Source organism: Schistocerca serialis, chromosome 5 (genome assembly GCF_023864345.2).
Source record: "Schistocerca serialis cubense isolate TAMUIC-IGC-003099 chromosome 5, iqSchSeri2.2, whole genome shotgun sequence".
NCBI classification, from domain to species: Eukaryota; Metazoa; Arthropoda; class Insecta; order Orthoptera; family Acrididae; genus Schistocerca; species Schistocerca serialis.
The window spans coordinates 419,824,147-419,851,252 of record NC_064642.1 but is presented as its reverse complement, the minus strand read 5'-3'; the positions used below and the strand labels follow the sequence as shown (position 1 = coordinate 419,851,252).

The following is a 27,106-nucleotide window of genomic DNA, read 5'->3' as shown; positions in this document are numbered from 1 at the left end:
CGCAGCTCACACAGATGTTTCAGTTTAAGACACAGTAGATTGCAACCCTTCTAATCACGGTACAGCAGTTACTGACTAACCAAGCAACAAATGCAGTGCGACCACCCAACCAACACGCAACAACTGTAGTTCCAACTGCTGTGCCGCCTTTTCGCCAGTTTACAAAAAAGAAGATGAATGGCTTGAGTGATTGCAACAGTATTAAGCCCACATCGTTCTCACAAACTATCAGGTACTGTGAAACTACATTACTTTTTGTCAATTGTAGGAAGTGCAGTCTTTTGCCTCATTCAGAAACTGTTCCCAAACGCCTCTCTGTGTGTACTTTCCTGTGATCAGATTGTATGTTCTCTAACTACCGCTACGGTCGCTGGTTCGAATCCTGCCTCGGGCATGTATGTGTGTGATATCCTTAGGTTAGTTAGGTTTAAGTAGCTCCAAGTTCTAGGGGACTGATGACCTCAGATGTTAAGTCCCATAGTGCTCAGAGCCATTTGAACCATCTAACTAACAATTATGACCAACAACTGAATGTGGTGGCAGTTAGGTACCAATTCTTTCATTGCAAGTAAAGGTCAAAACAAACTTATCGCGAGTGGGTAACAGATTTGCAGGGTATGGCCAAGAAATGCAAATTCAAATGTGCTTGTGGTGCTTTATATTCAGATGTTATGTTGCGTGATGCAATCGTGTACAATGTAACTGATGTCAAACTTAGAGAACGGATTTTTAAATAGTCAGATCCATCATTTCATTACATAGTGCAAATTCTAGATCAGTATGATTTAGGCGCCGTAGCGGCCGATACATGTGAGCAGCCACCAGTTTGTCGGGTTGAATCGTCCCTTGCTCTCGCACGCCCCAGTGAGCAGCAACATCATGCACGCACCAAGCAGCATAAGCAGTTCTCTAAACAGGCGGCTACATCAGTGAACAGAATTAAGTCATGCCCTCAGTGCTATTCACGGCACAAACACCAAGATCGCCCGTCCAGACAAGCACAGTGTTACGCTTGTGGCAAGAAAGGTCACGTACAATCCGTATATTTGCGACGGATCAAACTTAAGAATTCCACCCTCTCACAAAAATCTAGTCACAAGGCCCATGTAATGATAGGCAGTGTATTCAGAGCCTGCTGCAGGCATTAGAAAAACTAGCAAGCAAACAGTTTCTTCAGTGCTACGCCAGTCCAACAAACTTTCTGTTCAGTTGCATCTTGGTGGGAAAAGGTGTGAAATTTGAGTGGGAAACGGGTGCCTCTGTTACATTGCTTAATCGTAACACATATGAACTGTTAGGCTCCCTATTCCTGTCTAAAACCAGAACGCACCTGACGGCTTGTAATGGCCAAGACATTCCCATTCTCGGAAAATGTACTTTGCCTATCATGTATCGCTCACATACTAGAACTGTGACTTTCACTGTGCTACAATCATGCGATTGTGAGAACATATTTCGCCTTGATTCGTTTGATTTGTTTGGCTTTCAAATTCAGGACATTGTGTTATCAGTGACTGCATTCAATACAAAAGACAATGTAGGTAACTTGCTGAAATAATTCCCTGAATTCTTTTCTGAAGGTTAAGGCAGACTAACAATTTTGTTGCACATATTATTATGGAAGACAATGCTCAGCCGAAATTTTGCTGGGCCAGAACTCTTCCCATTGCATTATAGGACAATGTGGCTGCTGAACTTAAAGAATCGCGATATAGCGGAGCTATTGCGCCCATACAAGCCAGTCAATGGACAAGTCTGCTGGTTTTGATCCCCAAACCTCCAGGTCGCATTCGTCTCTGTGTTCACTTTACGTTTACAGTCAACCCAAAAACTGTGATTGATACTTATCCATTGCCACGCGCAGAGTATCTCGTGGATAGATTAGGGGCTGGTCGCAACTTTTCAAAAACTGATTTCCACGACGTGTATCTTCTGATACTACTGGATGAAGAATCTCAAACCGTGTGTGTTGTGAACACTCATTTGGGCTTCTTTAAATATTTGCATTTGCCTTTTGACAGCGCTTCTCCATCTGCCATTTTCCAACGGTATATGGAACAGCTGACTGCTCAAGTACCAAACTCTTCAAACTATTTGGACGATATCGTCATAGCAGGTCGTACACCTGAAGAATACATTGCAAATTTGCGTGCTTTTTCTCGCGTTTTATTTGATGCATGACTAAAGTGTAAACTCGACAAGTGTGATTTTTTTAAACCTGAGTTGCAGTACGTTAGTCATGTCATAAACAGTCAAGGTGTACATCCTCTTCAGTCACATTTGTTAGCCATAGGTGACCTTGCAGTGCCTCGCAATGTCACAGAATCGCAGTCAGTCTTAGGGAAAATGAACTATTATATTCAGTTCATGTAGAATGCTGCAAAAATCGCAGCTCGACTGTATCGCTTGCGTCGCAAGAACGTCCCCTTTGTTTGGACATATGAGTGCCAAGAAGCTTTTCAAAAGCTTGCTCAGTGACCGATGCTTGGTTCACTTTGATCCTGACAAACCAGTTGTGTCGCAAGTTGACGCTTCCTCTTACGGAATCGCACAGATTTGTTGATAAAGGAAGGCCTATTGCTGTCGCATCAAAAGTGTTGTCCAAAGCTCAGTATAACTATTCGCAAATAGAGAAAGAGGCATTGGCTATTGTGTATGGTGTCAGCAAATTCCACCACTATTTGTATGGCAGAAAATTCTACTTACTGAAGGATCACAGGCCACTGCAGTCCTTGTTTCGTCCGATGACGCCTGTTCCTGTACGGACTGCCCAAAAATTGCAAAAAATGGACTTTGTTGTTGTCTCAATACCATTACGAGATTGTGTATCGTTCGCCAGCTCAACATGGTAACGCGGACTCACTTTCACGTCTTCCGATTGGCCCTGATACAGACTTTGACGCTTCTGCTGCATCTTATTGTCACATCGATGCTCACGTTCTCAGTTGCTTCAATCCTTTCCTCTGAACTATAGGAAAATAGCACAGGCCACAGCAGCTGATTCATATTTGAATATTTTGCTAAGATACATTCGCACATCTTGGTTTTGTTCGTTACATAGCATACAGAACTCCGTAGTGCGCCGATACTTTGCACTTTGGCTTAGCCTCGCTATACAGCAATGAGTGATTCCTGTTCATACTGACAGAGGACAGTCACGTGCGTTAGTCCCCAAAGCTTTCCAAAAAGAAGTGTTGCAGTTACTTCACCAAGGACACTGGGAGACTGTTCGAACGAAACAGTTAGCGCATCGACACTGTACTTAGCAGGGTATGGACACCCAAGTAAAACAGATGACGTCACAGTGTCACGCATGAGCGGAAAATCAGTCCGCTCTACCACAAAAATTCTCTTCTTGGTTTAAGTCGCAATCACCATGGCAACGTGTGGACATAGACTTTGCGTTTCCTTTTTGGAACAACCGTTGGCTGATTGTGATACACTCTTTTAGCAAATTTCCTTTTACTGTGCCAATGAACCCGACAACGTCATGTAGCACAGTTCAAGTGTTGTCCTCTATTATTACCTTGAAGGTGTGCCTGAAGTCATAGTGTAGGACAATGGCCCTAAGTTCACGTTGAATGTATTGGTCTCACTGTTTAGAGGCACAAAACGCGTGGGTGTTTTCAGCTCGTTACTAAATGCAAATAAGTAGGAGGCCGAGTTGATAGGAGCTGAAGGAGTCCAGGTTTCAATAATATGCGGTACGGCACATTGTTAGAGAGAAGGATTATTATTCAAGAAACACATGAAACACATGAAATTACTTATCTTCAGTAGTTTGTAGGACTGCAGCTGCGGCTATGAACTGACAGTCTCGTATGGAATACCATGAACTAATACAACATATTCTCAGGGACTAAGCCTGATGGGCCCTCCTCAGAGAATCAATGCTAACATTACAGAACTGGCTGAGGGCCGATTATGAAAGTGTATCTGCCTGGGTTGAAATCTAGCTAAGAAGTGAACGAGGCACACTCCAGTTCCGTCGACCTGCACAGCCCTCTATAGAGTGCGCTGTGTTCGGCAGACGACGGGCTGCCAACCTTGTGTTGGCGCGGCGTTGTAGTAGTATCTGTGGCAATGATACTACAAAATGAATTTGAAACATTGTGTGATGGCAATGGCATAAGGCGTCTAACTAGTGCACCGTCCCATTCCCAGTCACACCGCGTAACGGAACATTTTGTCAGAACCTTCAAGCAGCAGATGGCCAGACTTCGCACCGACACACAGGGATAAGCATTGCAACTGTTTCTCACCTCCTATCGTTCGCATCCACGAGATGGACCATCGCCGACGGAATTGCTTCAAGGCCGCTGCCATCAAACACTGCTCTACCTGCTTCACCCTCCTCATCATCCGGCGCTGAAGGACGACCGCAAGTATCGCTTCACCCTGCATAATATTGTCTTTTACAGGGATTTTAGCGGCAGCAGGCGGTGGGCGTGAGACGAGCTCCTTCATCGTCTTGGCGCACGCATGTATCTCATTTCACGCCCAGACGGATTGTAGGGCCAACATCGTAATCAAATTCGCCACTGTCATGTGCACGCTGATCCCTCTCTATCTCTTCCCCCAGATTCACGGATCCCGAGCACAGCGCGGCCACAGCAGCCGCCAGAGGGTGTCATTAGACACAGCGGGATGACCCCACGGAGACGGAGCTTTCGCCTCCTCTTGTCCTACCCATGGAGGTGGACCCGCCCACGCCGCAGCGGCCGACGCCTTCTACATCTTGGTGTGGGCCTCAGGAGGAGGGCGCATACTCTTCTGGGCGTTTCCCGTGGGACGTTTCGACCAGAGCAAAGGCCGGTTGGCGGGGCACGACCGGAAATCTGACGTCCTCTGCAGCCACAGTTTCCGGCCCGTCAGAGTGTCCACGCTTCTCCCGCTTCCCCCCCCCCCCCCCCACTCTCGTTGCTCGCTGTCGTGCTCCATATACGACGACGGCACATCGCCTTAGAGGGGGGGGGGGGGGGGGGGGAGGAATGTTACAGCGTAAAAGTCAGCGCCGGCACGCCAGTCGGGAACGACAGAAAATGGTTCAAATGGCTCTGAGCACTATGGGACTTAACATATATGGTCATCAGTCCCCTAGAACTTAGAACTACTTAAACCTAACTAACCTAAGGACAGCACACAACACCCAGCCATCACGAGGCAGAGAAAATCCCTGACCCCGCCGGGAATCGAACCCGGGAACCCGGGCGTGGGAAGCGAGAACGCTACCGCACGACCACGAGATGCGGGCTGGGGGAACGACAGAGAAGAGAAGGATGTGAAAAGACGTCAGCCAATTGCACGCTGACTGACCACCTTCCAGGACGATAACGCGACACCAGCAGCCCGTGGGTCAAGATGGCATAACCGACTGGTGGCGGCCCTCTTCGGTAGCAGCTTCAACGTTAGCCAGTTCGTTAGCCGAGGCATAATAGCCTCTGCAGTATCAATCTCTACGTAACTCAGTTATAGATGAGCAGTCACTGCAGTTCAGTTTACAAACTGTTGTTAGTAGCGGTCACTAGGACCAGAAGCGTTACTTGTATTTGTCTATTCTGAAGAAGACTGATTATTTTGCATGTCGTCCTTTGCTTGCTACACATCTGTGTAATTGCACTTGTGGATGATCGTATATAAAGGAGTACAATAATTCTCAAATCAAAGTTAAGTATTGGTATTTGTTTTGTTGTAATAAAACTCATTAATACGAGTTGTTTATTTGTTTGTCTAGCGAACCGAGTGATGCAGGATTCCTAGACACAACACAACAGTTATAAAAAGTCTACCTAACCATGAGCTGCATACTTGCAACACTGTATTGCAACATGCCCCACTTTGCCCCACCACATAAAACACAAGTAAACTTGCCGACAATCTCTATAAATCAGTTATTACATTGTTAAATTACGAAATGGAGCTATTTATCACTTGTGAAATTAAATCTATGTCACCAATATGTACATATAAAGTTTTTAAAACTATAAACAGTTACTCACCAATCACGATTTAGATCAGAGAAAGAGAACACAGAAGATATCGTCTTCTATCGCCAACTCCGATCATCACAGTGAAGATGCCTACCCACGATATCAGCACCTGATAAGATACTTCATGAAAAGATGCAAATGTTTCAATGTATCCATGTTGCAACATGCACTTATCTCCACTACAGCTATGTTTTCAGCCTCTAAGGTTGATTGGGACATTGCAGTGCATTACAAGATGTGGTGTACCCTTGCCTTCCTTCCGCTTCCTTTGACCTTTGGACTGAGCTATCAGCCCATTTGTAGGAGAACAACAGTTTACTTAACTTGGACTCCGCACCACGATTCAGCTTGGCGCAACAAATCACCGCCAGACGTGAAAGAAACGATGAGCGGCAGGAAACTTCTCCGTACGACTGACAGGTGAACCCCGGAGCTTTGCATTTGTGTCCGGACACTTACCCACTTTTTTATGCTAGTTCTACTTGATTACTGAACTTTAGAACCCAAAATTTCTCCTTTAAGAAAATTATGCTGGAATAGCACAATTCTCTTAAAACACAATGTTAACCACAAGGCCGTTCATAAAAATAAATCTTAAAATTAAACCTCTTCTGTTATTGAAAACCTAAACCGTCTTGGAGGTTAAGAATTCGTTATAAAATTAAATTCTTCCTGCAAAAGGAACGCGTTCTCAGATAAGATTTTGAAAACCAAAACCTGCCTGCCTAAAAGCATAAAAATTAACTGAATTGTTCGTTGGTCCCCTCCCCGCGTACTGGCCAATAGAAATTTCGCAGAATGTGAAACTTTAGTTCTCTTACTCTAAATAAAATTCCTCTTTCCGAAAATGTTCACATCATACAGCTGTTACATTTCCTATCAACTAGCTTTTCATAAACCGAAACATCTCTTCCAAAATAACAATTTATATATAAGTGTTCTCCACATATTATCAGAATTTCAAAAGGTCATGTCGCACAACTGTTACACTTCATATTAACTATAGTCTCATAAACCGAAAGATCTGTTCTAAAATAACGAATTATATGTAAGTGCTCTTCATATACACACACCAAAGAAGTTTTGCGTCACCCCGGTTCTCAGAACTTCTGAAGATAGACGTTGACTGCGGATATTTTATCACAGACACAGTCCCTTTGACAGTTCAGAGATGTCACGGCTCGTGTTGTCTGTATTTCAACCATGCCTAAACGGTCAGTACCGCGGTTCGATCGCGTCAGCGTTGTTACTTTGTGCCGGGAAGGGCTCTCAACAAGGGAAGTGTCCAGGTGTCTCGGAGTGAACCATAACGATGTTGTTCGAACATGGAGAAGATACAGAGAGACAGGAACTGTCGATGTCATGCCTCGCTCAGGCCAGCCAAAGGGCTACTATTACAGTTTATGGCCGCTACCTACGGATTATGGCTCAGAGGAAGACTGACAGCAACGCCACCATGTTGAATAAGGCTTTTCGTGCAGCCACAGGACGTCGTGTTACGACTCAAACAGTGCGCAATAGGCTGCATGATGCGCAACTTCACTCACGACGTCCATGGCGAGGTCCATCTTTGCAGCGCGCTACAGATGGGCCCAGCAACATGCCGAATGGACCGCTCAGGACTGGCATCACCGATGAGTGTCACGTATGCCTTCAACCAGACAATCGTCGGAGACATCTACATTGATACTCCGCAAGCCACCCAACGGTGTGTGGCGGAGGGCACTTTACGTGCCACTGTCATTACCTCCCTTTCCTGTTCCAGTCGCGTATGGTTCGCGGGAAGAACGACTGTCTGAAAGCCTCCGTGCGCGCTCTAATCTCTCTAATTTTACATTCGTGATCTCCTCGGGAAGTATAAGTAGGGGGAAGCAATATATTCGATACCTCATCCAGAAACGCACCCTCTCGAAACCTGGCGAGCAAGCTACACCGCGATGCAGAGCGCCTCTCTTGCAGAGTCTGCCACTTGAGTTTATTAAACATCTCCGTAGCGCTATCACGGTTACCAAATAACCCAGTGACGAAACGCGCCGCTCTTCTTTGGATCTTCTCTATCTCCTCCGTCAACCCGACCTGGTACGGATCCCACACTGATGAGCAATACTCAAGTATAGGTCGAACGAGTGTTTTGTAAGCCACCTCCTTTGTTGATGGACTACATTTTCTAAGCACTCTCCCAATGAATCTCAACCTGGTACCCGCCTTACCAACAATTAGTTTTATATGATCATTCCACTTCAAATCGTTCCGTACGCATACTCCCAGATATTTTACAGAAGTAACTGCTACCAGTGTTTGTTCCGCTATCATATAATCACACAATAAAGGATCCTTCTTTCTATGTATTCGCAATACATTACATTTGTCTATGTTAAGGGTCAGTTGCCACCCCCTGCACCAAGTGCCTATCCGCTGCAGATCTTCCTGTATTTCGCTACAATTTTCTAATGCTGCAACTTCTCTGTATACTACAGCATCATCCGCGAAAAGCCGCATGGAACTTCCGACACTATCTACTAGGTCATTTATATATATTGTGAAAAGCAATGGTCCCATAACACTCCCCTGTGGCACGCCAGAGGTTACTTTAACGTCTGTAGACGTCTCTCCATTGATAACAACATGCTGTGTTCTGTTTGCTAAAAACTCTTCAATCCAGCCACACAGCTGGTCTGATATTCCGTAGGCTCTTACTTTGTTTATCAGGCGACAGTGCGGAACTGTATCGAACGCCTTCCGGAAGTCAAGAAAAATAGCATCTACCTGGGAGCCTGTATCTAATATTTTCTGGGTCTCACGAACAAATAAGGCGAGTTGGGTCTCACACGATCGCTGTTTCCGGAATCCATGTTGATTCCTACATAGTAGATTCTGGGTTTCCAGAAATGACATGATACGCGAGCAAAAAACATGTTCTAAAATTCTACAAGAGATCGACGTAAGAGATATAGGTCTATAGTTTTGCGCATCTGCTCGACGACCCTTCTTGAAGACTGGGACTATCTGTGCTCTTTTCCAATCATTTCGAACCCTCCGTTCCTCTAGAGACTTGCGGTACACGGCTGTTAGAAGGGGGGCAAGTTCTTTCGCGTACTCTGTGTAGAATCGAATTGGTATCCCGTCAGGTCCAGTGGACTTTCCTCTATTGAGTGATTCCAGTTGCTTTTCTATTCCTTGGACACTTATTTCGATGTCAGCCATTTTTTCGTTTGTGCGAGGATTTAGAGAAGGAACTGCAGTGCGGTCTTCCTCTGTGAAACAGCTTTGGAAAAAGGTGTTTAGTATTTCAGCTTTACGCGTGTCATCCTCTGTTTCAATGCCATCATCATCCCGTAGTGTCTGGATATGCTGTTTCGAGCCACTTACTGATTTAACGTAAGACCAGAACTTCCTAGGATTTTCTGTCAAGTCGGTACATAGAATTTTACTTTCGAATTCAATGAACGCTTCACGCATAGCCCTCCTTACGCTAACTTTGACATCGTTTAGCTTCTGTTTGTCTGAGAGGTTTTGGCTGCGTTTAAACTTGGAGTGGAGCTCTCTTTGCTTTCGCAGTAGTTTCCTAACATTGTTGTTGTACCACGGTGGGTTTTTCCCGTCCCTCACAGTTTTACTCGGCACGTACCTGTCTAAAACGCATTTTACGATTGCCTTGAACTTTTTCCATAAACACTCAACATTGTCAGTGTCGGAACAGAAATTTTCGTTTTGATCTGTTAGGTAGTCTGAAATCTGCCTTCTATTACTCTTGCTAAACAGATAAACCTTCCTCCCTTTTTTTATATTCCTATTAACTTCCATATTCAGGGATGCTGCAACGGCCTTATGATCACTGATTCCCTGTTCTGTACATACAGATTCGAAAAGTTCGGGTCTGTTTGTTATCAGTAGGTCCAATATGTTATCTCCACGAGTCGGTTCTCTGTTTAATTGCTCGAGGTAATTTTCGGATAGTGCACTCAGTATAATGTCACTCGATGCTCTGTCCCTACCACCCGTCCTAAACATCTGAGTGTCCCAGTCTATATCTGGTAAATTGAAATCTCCACCTAAGACTATAACATGCTGAGAAAATTTATGTGAAATGTATTCCAAATTTTCTCTCAGTTGTTCTGCCACTAATGCTGCTGAGTCGGGAGGTCGGTAAAAGGAGCCAATTATTAACCTAGTTCGGTTGTTTAGTGTAACCTCCACCCATAATAATTCACAGGAACTATCCACTTCTACTTCACTACAGGATAAACTACTACTAACAGCGATGAACACTCCACCACCGGTTGCATGCAATCTATCCTTTCTAAACACCGTCTGTACCTTTGTAAAAATTTCGGCAGAATTTATCTCTGGCTTAAGCCAGCTTTCTGTACCTATAACGATTTCAGCTTCGGTGCTTTCTATCAGCGCTTGAAGTTCCGGTACTTTACCAACGCAGCTTCGACAGTTGACAATTACAATACCGATTGCTGCTTGGTCCCCGCATGTCCTGACTTTGCCCCGCACCCGTTGAGGCTGTTGCCCTTTCTGTACTTGCCCAAGGCCATCTAACCTAAAAAAACCGCCCAGCCCACGCCACACAACCCCTGCTACCCGTGTAGCCGCTTGTTGCGTGTAGTGGACTCCTGACCTATCCAGCGGAACCCGAAACCCCACCACCCTATGGCGCAAGTCGAGGAATCTGCAGCCCACACGGTCGCAGAACCGTCTCAGCCTCTGATTCAGACCCTCCACTCGGCTCTGTACCAAAGGTCCGCAGTCAGTCCTGTCGACGATGCTGCAGATGGTGAGCTCTGCTTTCATCCCGCTAGCGAGACTGGCAGTCTTCACCAAATCAGATAGCCGCCGGAAGCCAGAGAGGATTTCCTCCGATCCATAGCGACACACATCATTGGTGCCGACATGAGCGACCACCTGCAGATGGGTGCACCCTGTACCCTTCATGGCATCCGGAAGGACCCTTTCCACATCTGGAATGACTCCCCCCGGTATGCACACGGAGTGCACATTGGTTTTCTTCCCCTCTCTTGCTGCCATTTCCCTAAGGGGCCCCATTACGCGCCTGACGTTGGAGCTCCCAATAACCAGTAAGCCCACCCTCTGCGACTGCCCGGATCTTGCAGACTGAGGGGCAACCTCTGGAACAGGACAAGCAGCCATGTCAGGCCGAAGATCAGTATCAGCCTGAGACAGAGCCTGAAACCGGTTCGTCAGACAAACTGGAGAGGCTTTCCGTTCAGCCCTCCGGAATGTCTTTCGCCCCCTGCCACACCTTGAAACGACCTCCCACTCTACCACAGGTGAGGGATCAGCCTCAATGCGGGCAGTATCCCGGGCAACCACAGTCGTAGTCCGATCAGGGGATGCGTGGGACGAGCTGGCCGTCCCCGACAAACCCCCATCCCGACCCCCACAGTGACGCCCATTGGCAACAGCCTCAAGCTGTGTGACCGAAGCCAACACTGCCTGAAACTGGGAGCGAAGGGATGCCAACTCAGCCTGCATCCGAACACAGCAGTTGCAGTCCCTATCCATGCTAAAAACTGTTTTGCTAAGAACGTCTGAAGTAATCTACAGAGCGCAAACAAATCGACAAAATTTAAACGGTTATTAAAATACAAGATTGCCTAGTAAATGCAGACGTGTGTGAAGGCAACCCGGTCGGGCTGAATTCCTTAGACACACTGTCCAGCGAGTGCAGCAAGGCGAAGGTTCCCTGATGTTTTGGGGTGGCATTATGTGGGGCCGACGTACGCCGCTGGTGGTCATGGAAGGCGCCGAAACGGTTGTACGATACGTGAATGCCATCCTCCGACCGATAGTGCAACCATATCGGCAGCATATTGGCGAGGAATTCGTCTTCATGGATGACAATTCACGCCCCCATCGTGCACATCTTGTGAACGACTTCCTTCAGGATAACAACATCGCTCGACTAGAGTGATCAGGATGTTCTCCAGACATGAACCCTATCGAACATGCCTGGGATAGATTTAAAAGGGCTGTTTATGGACGACGTGAGCCACCAACCACTCTGAGGGATCTACGCTGAATCTGCCGTTGAGCAATGGGACAATCTGGACCAACAGTGCCTTGATGAACTTATAGATAGTATGCCACGACGAATACAGCCATGCATCAATGCAAGAAGACGTGCTACTGGGTATTAGAGTTATCGGAGTGTACAGCAATGTGGACCACCAACTCTAAAAGTCTCGCTGTATGGTCGTATAACATGCAATGTATGGTTTTCATGAGCAATAAAAAGGGCGGTAATGATGTTTATGTCGTCTCTATTCCAATTTTTTTTACAGTTCCGGAACTCTCGGAACCGAGGTGATGCAAATCTCTTTTTGATGTATGTGTTGCCACAATCCTGTGACATTGGATCATCCTCTCGTGTATTCATCACTTTCCAGTTTTTTCCCATGCCTGCACCAGTTCAGAGTCAGCTTATCATAAAACGATCTTTCGGAAGCCAAGTGGTGTATCCATGGCATTTAAATGAAACTGTCTTATGCCTTTTCATCAGCTCTTTACTGCTTTTTATCCTAACTCGACTAAGGCCAAAGGAAGGATTTTATTGAAAATTTGTCCTATAGTTAATCCCGCGGTAGTCAGAAATTATCGAACTCTGATGATTGATGTAATCAAGCTATTCCTAGAAAGCTGCAGATTTTGTCTTTGGAATGAAGGCTACAATGTTACCCGTATCTAGGTATTTACATCGTTTTATGCCGTAGAGAAATGCTTCCAATCTGGCAGTAAGACATGTTCATTTCGTATGTAATTTCACGATGTCGGGATATGAATACAAATTTTGATACTCGTCCGCTTGCAAACCTGAAACTGATCCTCACTGAGTCACACACTGAGTCAACAAAAGTAAAATTTTATCTTAACACTTACATCTTTTTTTATATACCATAGAATCAAGGCCCGAAGTGGATAAACGATGTTGTTTGCTTGCGAAAGTGAGGCTGAAGGAATAAACAAAACATGTCCGTATTTTCATAATATTTAGCTTTTATTTAAACTTGTATAGCTTCGAGTTACAGTACGGTAGCAAGCCTAGTGTTGAGCTATTGTTGTGCTGTATCATCCCCAGACGATGCCGGCACTGCTGTGAGACGGCCACGAGTGATGTGCATCCTGTGGAAAAAGAAAGGCAGAATTATTAACCATAACGTGGAACAAAACGCCAACACGTGTCAACGTGAAGTTCATGTGGAGCTGTCGTTGCAGAAGGCTTCGGAAATTATCACTGCATGATGGATAGTACATTGTGGATGAAAAACATCTCAAAACTATGGAATACGCCAAGACAACTTGTGAATGAAATAACGGGGTATAATTATTTTGCGGAAGACTTCGAGTTTCTAAGGCTCATTTGTAAGTAAATGATAACAATACGGAGACCCCCTCCAGTACCGTGGTATGTGAATGTCCTCATTAAATATGGATGAAACTTTTAATAAACTCTAATATGTCGTCTAATCCATTGTTTTTTATGTTTAAAAGCTTCAAAGGACGACGGGCAAATTCACCCAAAAATGTCTATAGGTTTCTGCATGACCGTTAACCTCTTTTGTAGTGACCTGAGACCTGAAAAACATTCTATCACTGTCTCTGTCTAAGTATAGCTTTGAAGTAACTGCGTTGTCTTAAGAGCTTTCCCTGGTCATCTGTGTTACATTGTTATATTTATTTTCAATGTCTTGTTGCAACGATAAATGCTTTGGTACCTAGTCAATAATTGGCAAACTCGTTCGTTGCACGGCTGTTCCTCAAAGACAGGATTAACTTTAATGAACAGAATCTATGTACTGTCCATTAATTGTGCAGCTGTAATGTCTTCAAATGAGCGAACTGTCAAAATATAGAAGTATTTGTACTCAAACTCTCGATACGCCTGAGAGAACGAAAGAATTGTAGATACCGTCATATTGGCGTCTAACATAATAGTTATACATAATGCACCTCATTTCCACCGACATTTCGGAGGCTGTTCAGAGATATTTTATGAGCATTTTAATAGAAGGGACTCGTGGTCTCTGGTGGCTCATTACACAGTAATTGCGTTTTCTTTTATTTCTTACGCCCATTTATCTTTGTATCTGTATTATACTGAAAATATCTGCACAACAGTATAAGTATGGACAGTATGTGCTGTGTGTGTCGTTTAGAAACAACCTTTTCCCATTCGCTCATGGTACTTTCTGCTGACCACAGAAATACCCACTTCACTCTTCGCCCTCAAGCTTCTATTCAGTACTGCTCTATTCTGTATCGGTTTCCTTTTTGCAGCAGTGTTAGTTGTATGTTAACAATGATATACAGCAATATGAAGAGTTGGTCGTTATGCACCTCTTGTGTGGATTCACTGAATGCAATGGTACATCAGCTAAACGATGCTGTTCCGAGAAGTTCCCGCAGAAATGGCAACTACATCACAGTGATTTGGCATCTGTCAAAGCGTCGACTGAAGTTCTCAGCTAGATTTCCTTCTGCAACTTAACCAATCTGAGCTTTTGCTCTTCTTTTACAGGCCAATAAATACTAATCTTTCTTCATTCAAACAGTTATTACGAAGACACCGTGAAACATAACTTGACCGCTTCGGACGTAACATTCTAAGAAGGAGAGCAGTGGTAACTAGATGCATTTAAGTTTCACGCTTTCGAAAACGTTTTAATTCAGTACTACAGCGACACCTGCCGAAGAAAATCCGTGTTCATTCAATATACTGGGTGTTTCAAAAATCTACAACATAGCTTCAAGAATGGATTCCTCATGTAAAAACAAGAAAAAGCTATCGAGTAAACATGGGCTCTAAAATGCACACCTTAAAAACTACGAACACGTGTTCTATATAAGAGATGTGTTTCACAGCAGCGAAGATCAGCAAGAGCTCATAGCTCTTAAAGTATGCATTTTAGAGCCTATGTTTATTCGATTCTTTTTCTCCCCCGAAAATATGGAGGGCAATAAGCTAACGGTAGAGGAGATTTGTTTCACAGTATCGAAGATGAAGTGCTCATGTCACTTGAGACATCCATATTAGGACCCATGTTTATCAGACATTTTTTCTTCTTGTTATATAAGGAAGACATTCCTGAAGTTTTACCGTTGGTTTTTGTAACACCCCGTATACACCGGGTTACGCCTATATAAACACACCCCTTCATCTAGGACACCTATCATAAAGTTATTTCGGTCCCGGCGGAGGTTCGAGTTCTCCCTCGGGCATGAGTGTGTGTGTTTGTCCTGAGGATAATTTAGGTTAAGTAGTGTGTAAGCTTAGGGACTGATGACCTTATCAGTTAAGTCCCATAAGATTTCACACAAATTTGAACATTTTTTGAAAAAGTTATTTCTGATGAGCCCCACGTGGAAGTGTAATAAGCCGTTACTGTTCAGAATGATATACAATCTTGGATATAAAGTGATAGACTTACTACTGTTTCTTTTAGTAATTTTGATAACGCAACAGAAACGGTTTGCAGCACGTGCACTAGCCGAAAGATTACCGCTGAATCGTAGAAAGTGGTTACAGTATTGCGAAATGCTCGTGTGATTGCGACGAAATAAAAAGCAAAATAACTTACGTACAAATTAAATACCATAGAGTTAGCGGGTAGTGGCAGTTATAATCTTACACTTTTCGGAAACGGCAAGGTTCTGTACGAAGAAAGTGTTATCTGCTAAAATTTACTGTACTGTCCAGTTAGATTTTGACGAAATATTAGTCTTACACAAAGATTGACTGGAATGCTGCTCAAAATTGCGAAATTCATTTCATGTACACTTTGCTAAATATTCCGGGCTGTTACTCCGTTACCGAATGAATTTTTTGGAGGTGCCCACCGTGACGTCACTGTTATGCACGGGAGCACGCGGAAACGAAATTTTACTTCAATCAGTAGCCAGTGTGTATATCGGACCCACAAAGAAACTGCAACCCCCTTGAAGATGTCCACCGCAGATGGGTACGAAACATTGGGTTTCCAGAGGAAATGTATTAGACCACGGTATAACAGATCGGAATATTGAAACTTAGTGGCAGATTAAAACTGTGTGCCGGACCGAAACTCGAACTCGGGACCTTTGCCTTTCACGGGCAAGTGCTCTACCAACTGAGCTATCCAAGCACGACTCACGACCCGTCCTCACAGCTTCAATTCTGCCAGTACCTAGTCTCGTACCTTCCAAACTCCACAGAAGCTCTTCTGCGAACTTTTCAGAACTAGCAACTAGCCGGACCGAGACTAGAACTCGGGACCTTTGCCTTTCGCGGGCAAGTGCTCTACCAACTGAACTACCCAAGCACGACTCACGACCCGTCCTCACAGCTTCAATTCTGCCAGTACCTAGTCTCGTACCTTCCAAACTCCACAGAAGCTCTTCTGCGAACTTTTCAGAACTAGCACTCCTGGAAGAAAGGAGAGCTTCTGTAAAGTTTGGAAGGTAGGAGACGAGGTACTAGAAGAAGTAAAGCTGTGAGGACGGGGCATGAGTCGTGCTTGGGTAGTTCAGTTGGTAGAGCACTTGCCCGCGAAAGGCAAAGGTCCCGAGTTCTAGTCTCGGTCCGGCACACAGTTTTAATCTGCCACTAAGTTTCATATCAGCGCACACTCCGCTGCAGAGTGAAAATCTCATTCTAGATCGGAATATTCTTATAATCGTGAAATCTGCAAAGCAGTTTTCGAGATCTGAGGAGAATGAGTGTAGGTGTAGGAAGAGTCAGAATCTGCTATTCTCCCTGTGGAAATTAGTACGTAGTCTGGCTCTCACCCAGGGCTTGTCGTGATGAGCGTCATGTGCCGAGTGGTGGGGGGCTTCACCGTGGTGGCTGCCTGAGCTGCCGCCCCAGTTGCTGCCCGAGCCGCCATAACCGTCGCTGACGCCAGGCCAGACGGGCTGGCTGGAGCCGTTGGAGGCGTTGGAGCCGTTGGAGCCGTTGGAGCCGCTGGAGCCGCTGGAGCTGGAGCCACTGGTGTCCGCGTTGTCCTCCTTGATCATGTCGGCCAGCTTCTCTGCGGCCATCACGATGGCGGCCGTAGGGTTGCTGTTGGGCACGCGCGGGAAGATGGACGCGTCGACGACGCGCAGGCTGGAGACGCCGTGCACCCGCAGGCGCTCGTCTACCACGGCCAGCGGGTCGGACGCGGGGCCCATCTTGCAGGTACCCGCCTGGTGGTTCTCGGCACCCGTCGCCCGCTTCACCACGCACGCCCAGTAGCTGTCAAAACCAAGCTTTTTGTCACTACACGATGCCTCATGCTCAGGACTGAGTTCATCGACTACATGTTTGGCAAGCACCCCTGAGAAGCCCCTTGAAAGAACACACTGGTCCCTTTGGAGCACTGTAATTGCTGTACAACTACCAGGCGTTCGTGTAACCGTGTACTGCTAACTCAAAGATAGAAGTGGTATGTATGTGCTAGTTGGTTGTATGGAATCCGCGCAGTAAGGTGGATGTGGAATAATGACAGGAATTATCGTCTTTGAACGTGACCGTGACCACACACTCAGCACAGCCGCCCGACTTGTTCGTGTATCACCGACCGCGGGCCGAACAATATGTTTACAAGAAATGGTCTCCCATTCACACATATATAACGCGGTGGTAATAAAAAAATGGTAACCGACAGTTAGCGGGCACGAGTGTCACTTATCGTCAATGATCGTCAGGTTTAAACCAAACAAACTCAACAAATATAAAATTTGCAAAAATGAGTTACACACATATTTCTAAACTCCTAAATGAGATAAATCTATTGCAGTACACGGATTTTGTTAGAACTTACTATTCATCTGTTTCATCTTCCACACAAAACTGTGAAATTGTTTTAAACTCGGTACCTGTAAAAACCAGTTTTGCCAAATGTGATCTACTGCTTATGGCAGACGTTTATTGTTAGTTTTCGACAAAGTATCTCACTACCCTCTTCCCCAGTCAGTGGTCACTTGTGTCCACAGCAAGAATATTTGATACCATAAAAAAAGGAATTGAGAAAAGTTAAAACCATAACATTTCCATCACACTATCATGAGCAACCGTAGTACCCGTATAGTTCTGGGTGAGAAGTGGCATGTGTACGATTTAAAGACCACTTAACAGTTTAATAAAAGAGAAGCTACAATTCTAATTCTTATTTATTTAAAAGAAAAAAACGCAGTGTCATATGCAAAGTTGAAACAACGAACTTTTCCTCTCCGATCATTGCTGGAAGTTCAGAAAATAACGTGGTTTGAAGGACGTCGATCAATCTCCTTTCATAAAATCTTGAAAGCATGTGAATGTCAAAAAAGCTGACGATGTAAAGAAACTAAAGGGATTGTTTGATATATTGTTAGGAGAAGCCCGAGATCTCTATAGGAAAGCTCTAGAATGTCGCGATGAACATGACAATGAAAATAATGGAGTACAGTACCTTAATGAAAAAATGCAGGTAAATTACTGTTTGTGAAGAAGGTTGAAATAAAATAGAACATTAGTGCTACAAAATAATTAATTTGTATGTTTCAGTTTTGGAAAAAGTCCGTGATTTTTACATATTTTTTTTATTTTCGACTGAAAGCTCATAGAAATGTTTTTCCACCTTTGTACTGTGTATCTAGAGTCTATCTATGAGATATAATTTTGTAAAACATAAGCAATGTGCAGTGTTCAAGAAGTTCAATAAAATGAGTTTCCTCAAATTTCTGTTTTTTGTAAATGTTGACTTTTATGTAAAAGGACCTCATAATTGCTGTTATCAACGAATTCAGGGCCATCACAACCAGTTTTCGAACGAACATTGCGAAGGGAATTGTATGCAAAGAAAACATTAATTCGAGTTCCTCTCAAAAGGCAAACTTTGAGGTTTGCCGGTGACATTGTATTTCTACCAGAGACAACAATAGACTTGGAGGAGCAATTGAACGAAGTGTACAGTGTTTTGAAAGGAAAATATAAGATGAACATCAACAAAAAGCAAAAAAAAAAGATTAGTTTAACGTAATAGAATTACCTCAGGTGATGCTGAGGGAATTGCATTAGGAAACGAGACAGTTAAAGTAGTAGATGAGTTCTGCTATCTGGGCTGCAATATTACTGTTTATGGCCGAAGTGGAGAGGATATAAAACGTAGATTGGCAATGGCGGCAAAAGCGTTTGTGAAGAAGAAAAATTTGTTAACATCGAATACAGATTTAAGGGTTAGGAAGTCTCCTCTAAAAGTATTTGTACGGAGAGTAGCCATGTATGGTAGTGAAACACGGACTCTAAACAGTTGACAATAAAAGAATAGTCTTTTGACACGTGGTGCTACAGAAGAATGCTGAAGATTAGATGTCTTGAACACATAACTAATGAGGAGGTACTGAATAGAACTGAGGAGAAAAGAAATTTGTGCACAACCTTACTAAGAGGTCGGTGGTAGGACACTTTCTGAGATGTCAAGGGATCACCAGTTTAGTATTGAACGAAAACGTGGTCACGTAGGGGGCAGGAGTAAAAATATTAGAGGAAGACAAGAGTTGAATACAGCAAGCAGATTCAGAAGGAGTTGCAGGAGTTGTTCGGCGATGAAGATGCTTGCACAGAATAGAGTAGCATGGAGACTTGTATCAAATCAGTCTTCAGACTGACGACCACAACAACAACAATGTTGGTACAAGACAGGAACACACGGGAATGACCAAAATAGGCGTGAAACTGAATACTTAGAAGAGAAAGATGCTCGACACACAGTCGATAAATACTTTTAGGTGGGTTTTTCTCTACCTTTCCACTGTCAAGACACGGATTACACTAAAGACAAATTAGCCACAACAGGAGCTCAAAATAACTACCCAAAAAATTCTGTTTCTCTCATTGAAACGTCAGAAGTAATCACGCAAGGACTAACATCACACTCTGTTCTCGCAGATGTTAGCTGCCAGACCAGCCTTCAGGAATCGAGAGTTGCTTCGGTTCTAACAACCTGGATATAGTTGTCAAGAATCACAATAGCTGTTGTTGTGATGCCACTGTTACCTGTCAGAACCGAATTCGAGGTCCTCGCAGCCGTCGACGGGCAGATCGTTGATCTGGAATCCCCACTGCTGGAGGGCTTCAGTCTCGGTCATCCTGATGACGATCTTGATGCCGTCGACGAGCACCTGGACGTCCTGGTCCTCCTGCAGGTAGTTGGGCTGCAGGATGGGGTAGTCGAGTGGGTTGGACGAGTTGAGGCGCAGGTAGCCGCGGCTGAGCGGGATCACGTTGGTCGGCCGCGCGCTGATGTAGCGCTTGCCGCAGTCGTCTGCGATCTCTCCGGATGTGCACTCCAAGGGGTTGCCGGTGGCCGAGCAACGCGCGCTGTAGCCGTCGAAGAACACCTGCGGACACGTGTTCCTCGTGAATTTTCCACGTCAAAGTGGGAACCGAGAGATAGGGAGACAAAAAGGTCCTAATGGAATCCCAGACGTTACAAGGTGAACTCGAACTTCAACGATGAAATTTCGGAGGTTGTTTAGGAACATTTTACTCACCAGTAGGTTATGACTAGAACTACTAACATCTTAGCATACTATTTATTTAACAGTTGCTGCACTACCGGCCTTATGATGGTGGTCCGTAATTTGAACAATACATGTAAGAGAACAGTTCTACACTTATCGTTTACTACACTGCACACTGACAAAACATATGTAACACACTGTGAAAAAGGTGTTCATGTTACGTCTGAGGGTTGCTGCATTGCTTCTTGTTTTGTGTAGTACATTTTGCCTTGCCGCAGTGGCTACACCGGTTCCCGTGAGATCACCGAAGTTAAGCGCTGTCGGGCGTGGTCGGCACTTGGATGGGTGACCATCCAGGCCGCCATGCGCTGTTGCGATTTTTCGGGGTGCACTCAGCCTCGTGATGCCAATTGAGGAGCTACTCGACCGAATAGTAGCGGCTTCGGTCAAGAATACCATCATAACGACCGGGAGAGCGGTGTGTTGACCCTACACCCCTCCTATTCGCATCCTCCGCTGAGGATGACACGGCGGTCGTATGGTCCTGGTAGGCCACTCGCGGCCAGAAGACGGAGTGAGTAGTACATTTTGGATGTAATACACGGTGACTGAGCTGCCCTTACCTCTGTGTGTTATGCAGCCCGCAACTCCTTCAAAAACCATGTGCGAGATTTTGATATCCTCTCACTCACCTTGCATAACCTACTAGTCCTACAGAAAAAATGAACATTTTTTCTATGGGGCTAACAGTTTGCATGTAGTGAGTGAGAGAATATGAAAATTTGCACGTGGTATTTGAAAGCGTTGTGGGTAGCATAACACCCAGCGGTAGGGGCAGCTGAATCCTCCTGTATATCGGAAGAGCAGCTGAACAGAATGGACATCGCCACGAAAGGAGGATATGAGATGGATATTGACGACATTGACGGAAGCATAACAAGTGTAATGCGATGTAATCGAATGCTGACGGAATTAGATTATGAAACGAGGGACTAAAGGTAGTAGATGAGTTTTTCTGTATGGGAGTAAAATAACTGATGATGGCTGAACTACAGAGGATACGAAATGTAGCTAAGCAATGGCAAGAAAAGCTTTTCTGAAGAAGAGAAACTTGTTAACGGCGGATGTAAATTTAAGTGCTGGTAAGTTTTTTCTGGAGGCATTTATCTGATGTGTAATCATGAACAGAAGTGAAACGTGGACGACAAGAATTCAGACGAGAAAAGAATAGAAGCTTTTGAAATGTTGGGCTACAAAATAATGCTGAAGATTAGAGGGTAGAGAGCGTAACTAATGTTTTGACCAGAAAATTTTTTTTGGCATAACCTGACAAAAAGAAACCTTCGGTTGACAGGTCATATTCTGAGACATCAAGGAATCGTCAGTTCAGTATTGGAGGGAAGTGTACGGGAGTGAAATTTGCAGAGGGAACCAAGAGACGAATACAGTAAAGAGGTTCAAATAGATGTAGATTGTAGCAGTCATTCGAAGATGAAGAGGTTTGCACAGGCTACAGTACCGTGGAGTGCTTGAAACCAGTCTTCGGGCTGAGGACCACAACAACAATTTCTTTCTCACTACTATGAAGGATTTTCGCAGTACCAAAAGTCGTTCTTTTGGCAAACCGAATACGTCATTATTACACTATTACTCTGTAGTGAACCACTTATACCAAAATACTCACAAAATATCCACGAACAGTCTCCGAAATATGGTTGTTGGTGTTCGGTTCACCACAATTCTCTACCGAGAGAGCAAGAAATGCACCTACGTGGCCATTTTCAACGATAATTTTGCAAAATTCTATCTTCAAGTACGTTATTATAACTATAGCACTGTCAGAGTCCCTGGAAAGCATTTTGAATAGCATCCATAGCATATTTTGATCTAATTTTCTCTGTGACTTAGACAAGTAGAAGAGTGTTGAAATCTCAACATTCAAAACATTAGGTTTCAACCGGGTGATGAAGAAAGACTGGCTTTGGAAGAGCATGCAGCGCAGTGTGTCATCACTAAGAAGTGAACGCCATTAATGAATGGAGCAATTAGCTCGAATGAACGCTTTTCACTCGGTTTCAATAAAATTTGTGCCAACACCTCTTCAGGAACAACGGCTTGATGGAGCTATAATAGCAAGAAACTTAACAGGAACAGTGAGAAATTCAAAACTGAACGAGAAAATTTAGCATGAACATAACTTTTATGATTACTCCTACGGAGCGTATTCCGGTTAAACTGGAAAAACGAAAAAGGACTGCTTGTTAATTGAACATACGTAAAAAAATCGTTTCTTTGACGACATTGTTGGTTTTGCTTCTAGTGGAAACAAACTTCAGTGACAGAATAGCTTAATAAAGCAATCTTGAAAGTAGACTTGAAAATCAGTTAAAGCAAGAAAAAAATAATGTACAATGAACTTACCGAAAATAAAATAATACAAATTAACATGAAGTCTTTGAACAAACACATGATTTTTTTTTAGGGCAGTTGAAGACAACGGCTAGATGGGCAGGAAAAAGAAGCAAACTCAAGAGCTAACATGGACTGGAGTGTTTTTGGTAAAGCAAATAAGGTTCCTTGCTATACTCCAAGAGATATGAAAAAACCGTGACGACGGCCTAATTGGTGGATGCCATCAGAAAACATGCACAAGCGACATGGCTACATTTCATTTAGAACCGTAATATATGGAATAGTTCTGAAAAGACGTTTGTCCAGCAGTGAACGTCAAATCACCGTAGTGAATATACAATGGAATGAAGAGTCTTAGTAGGGCCTGTAGCAGTCGTAGATGAAGCAGATAGTATACTGTAAGAAGACGTGCACTGAAATGGAGTAACAATAAGACCGCGATTAATTCTACACTCGCAGTGAGCGTGGACAACTGGCGAGTGTTGTTCGCAGGCTGGACTGAAGAATGTGTCAGCTGCTGCAGGAAAACTGCCCTGAAGCGGACATGCACTGGTTAAACACAGTAACTGTCAGAAATGCATACACTGTGTTATATTGAATGGCAGCAAAAATCTGGAGGTACATTCGGTGTTAATCAACTAGAGTACACAACGCAATGTGCCATCGCTGGAATTCTGCATTTCCCTTGCTTTCATCCATATTCATCCACAACAAAGAAACAAAACTACTACTGAAAGATAATCATCACTGTTACGTGGTATAAACATATACTTGGCGCGACGTTAAGGATATAAAAGGAAAACGACCTAGCATTTCAATATGTTCCAGGAACATTTGTTAAAATGTATCACAACAATGGTGTTCATAGTAATGACTAGGACGTGTTTACATCAACCAAAGTTTCCATTGCATCTAAAAACAGTGAGCCTTATAGTCGAATGGTGAATACTGCATAGAACGTTAAAATGTTGATAAAAGTTGACAAAGTAATAGGTTACGGAATTTCGGACTTGTTGTGTGACTGGACTGAAGAGTTTCTAACAAATAGAACACAGCATGTCATTCTCAGCAGAGAGGAATCTTCAACTTTGGGCATACCACAATAGATTGTAATAGGACCATTACTTTTCACAATATACAGAAACCAGCAATCGGAAAACATCAGGAGCTTCGTAACGCTTTTGACAGACGATGTTATTGTATACGGAGAAGTCACAACACCAGATAATTACATCGAAGTACAAGAAGACCTGCACAGGATTGATACTTAGAGCAAGCATTGTCAGCTGACCCTTAACACAAACAAATGTGAAGTGCTGCACACAGGACGGCAGGAGGACCAATCAGTGTGTGATTGCACTATTGCAAAACAACCTTTGGAAGCAGTCATATGTTTAATATACCTAGAAATAAGTGTACAGAGCAGTTTAAAGTGGAGCGATCACATAAAACTAATCGCAGGTAAGGCAGTTGCAGGATTGAGATTCATTGGAAGAATGCACAATAACTCTAGTCCACCCACGAAGGAGGTACCGTAGCTTACAAAATCTTCGTTCGAACAATACTTAAATATTGCTCGTCAGTCTGGGGTGCGTACCAGTTAGGATTGATAGAGGAAATATTCAACATCCAAAGAAGAGCAGCACGTTTCGTTACAGGCTTGTTTAGTAAGCGCGAAAGCGTCACAACCATCCTCAGCCAACTGCAGCGAAAGACGCTGCAAGAGAAGCGAACTCCATCACGGTGTGGTTTACTGTTAAAATTCCGAGAGCGTACGTTCGTAGAAAAGTCAATTAATATACGAGGGTGAGTCAAATGAAAACCTTAAATTTGTAATAACAAATCGAAATTTCGCGCCATTATGCTGTAAGTTGGTAAGCGTGCTACAAACAGCGTGCAGAATGGCCTGTAGGTGGCAGCATAGTGCAGATAAACACACACCGTCTCAGAATCAGTGTAAAGATGGCTGACCCACTTGCGACTTGCACCAGGGAAGAGCAGTGTTCTGTTATTCCGTTTTTGCGTAGTGAAGGTGTGAAACCTATTGAAATTCATCGACAAATGAAGGTTCAGTACGGTGATGCCTGTTTGTCACAGCAGCAAGTCTACGAATGGAGTAGGAAGTTCACAAATGGTGTGACTTCAGTGGAAGATACACCTCGTCCAGGTCAGGCACAACGAGTTGTGACTCCACAGAACATTGCAGCAGTTGAAGCCATAGTGAAGGAAAACCGCCGAGTGACACTGAATGACACTCCAGCACGTTTACAGATTAATCATGAGTCAGCACACCACACTGTGCATAATCTGCTCCAGTTTCACAAAGTGTCTGCAAGATGGGTGCCACGGCAGCTGACTCCTGAAATGAGAGAACCACGTGTTGATGCTCGTGAAGAACTTCTTCGGCGCTTTGAACGAGAAGGTGATGGCTTCCTTGCAAGAATCGTTACTGGGGACGAAACCTAGGTTCACTTCCACGAGCCGGAAACGAAGAGAGCGAGCAAGGAATGGCGCCACTCCTCATCACCAAAACCAAAGAAGTTTCGAACAGAACCATCAGCAGGGAAGGCTATGCTGACTCTCTGTTGGGACGAAAAAGGCGTCATTTTGGAGCATTACATGCCTAGAGGGACCACTGCCACCAGTGCATCATACACAGATCTCCTAAAAAATCATCTGCGGCCTGCAATCAAATCAAAGTGACGTGGATTGCTGTCAGCAGGTGTCCTTTTGCAACATGACAATGCGAGGCCCACACTGCCCGTACAACAGTTGCAACAATCACAGACCTGCATTTTGAGTGTCTTTCTCATCCACAATACTCACCAGACCTTGCCCCAAGTGATTTCCATATGTTTGGACCACTCAAAGACCCAATGGGAGTGAGAAGTTCCGTTCTGATGAAGAGGTACGCCACGCGGCGCATGAGTGGTTCCGCGGACTACCAAAAGAATTTTTTTCTGAAGGAATTTATGCACTTTGTAAGCGCTGGAAGACTTTCATTGAGCGTGGGGGAGATTATGTTGAAAAGTGATACAACTTCGTATCACTTCTGCACAATAACATTTTAAAAAATATTTAAGGTTTTCATTTGACTCACCCTCGTACTGCTTGCTCCTATGTATATCTCGAGAAAAGACCATTAATGTAAAGGTAAAACTAACAGTTGTGAAGGAAGTACTTTCCGCCACACACTGTAACGTCGCCTGCGGAGTTTAGACGAAGATTTTCATATACTGACAAACATATCGTTGGAAAAATCCCCAGCATTTACTGTTGATTTATACAGGGTGTTACAAAAAATTACGGCCAAACTTTCAGGAAACATTCCTTGCACACAAAGAAAGAAAATATGTTATGTGGACATGTGTCCGGAAACGCTTACTTTCCATGTCAGAGCTCATTTTATTACTTCTCTTCAAATCACATTAATCATGGAGTGGAAACACACAGCAACAGAACGTACCAGCGTGACTTCAAACACTTTGTTACAGGAAATGTTCAAAATGTCCTCCGTTAGCGAGGATACATGCATCCACCCTCTGTCGCATGGAATCCCTGATGCGCTGGTGCAGCCCTGGAGAATGGTGTATTGTATCACAGCCGTCCACAATACGAGCACGAAGAGTCTCTACATTTGGTGCCGGGGTTGCGTAGACAAGAGCTTTCAAATGCCCCCATAAATGAAAGTCAAGAGGGTTGAGGTCAGGAGAGCGTGGAGGCCATGGAATTGGTCCGCCTCTACCAATCCATCGGTCACCGAATCTGTTGTTGAGAAGCGTACGAACACTTCGACTGAAATGTGCAGGAGCTCCATCGTGCATGAACCACATGTTGTGTCGTACTTGTAAAGGCACATGTTCTAGAAGCACAGGTAGAGTATCCCGTATGAAATCATGATAACGTGCTCCATTAAGCGTAGGTGGAAGAACATGGGGCCCAATCAAGACATCACCAACAATGCCTGCCCAAACGTTCACAGAAAGTCTGTGTTGATGACGTGATTGCACAATTGCGTGCGGATTCTCGTCAGCACACACGTGTTGATTGTGAAAATTTACAATTTGATCGCATTGGAATGAAGCCTCATCCGTAAAGAGAACATTTGCACTGAAATGAGGATTGACACATTGTTGGATGGACCATTCGCAGAAGTGTACCCGTGGAGGCCAATCAGCTGTTGATAGTGCCTGCACACGCTGTACATGGTACGGAAA

The 27,106-nt window shown here is 44.2% G+C and overlaps 1 protein-coding gene across 1 annotated transcript in view; it reads right to left on the bottom strand.

The window, feature by feature from the left end:
• Window positions 1-12,993: 12,993 nt before the first annotated feature.
• LOC126481204 (glucose dehydrogenase [FAD, quinone]-like) overlaps window positions 12,994-27,106 on the bottom strand; it is a 38,343-nt gene continuing 24,230 nt past the window's right edge. The window contains exons 6-8 of the mRNA XM_050104802.1: window positions 20,011-20,354; window positions 16,782-17,229; window positions 12,994-13,139 (exon numbers count right to left, since the gene is read on the bottom strand). Coding sequence (XP_049960759.1) covers window positions 13,086-13,139; window positions 16,782-17,229; window positions 20,011-20,354 — 846 coding nt within the window. The 3' untranslated portion in view covers window positions 12,994-13,085. The remainder of the gene's footprint in view (window positions 13,140-16,781; window positions 17,230-20,010; window positions 20,355-27,106) is intronic.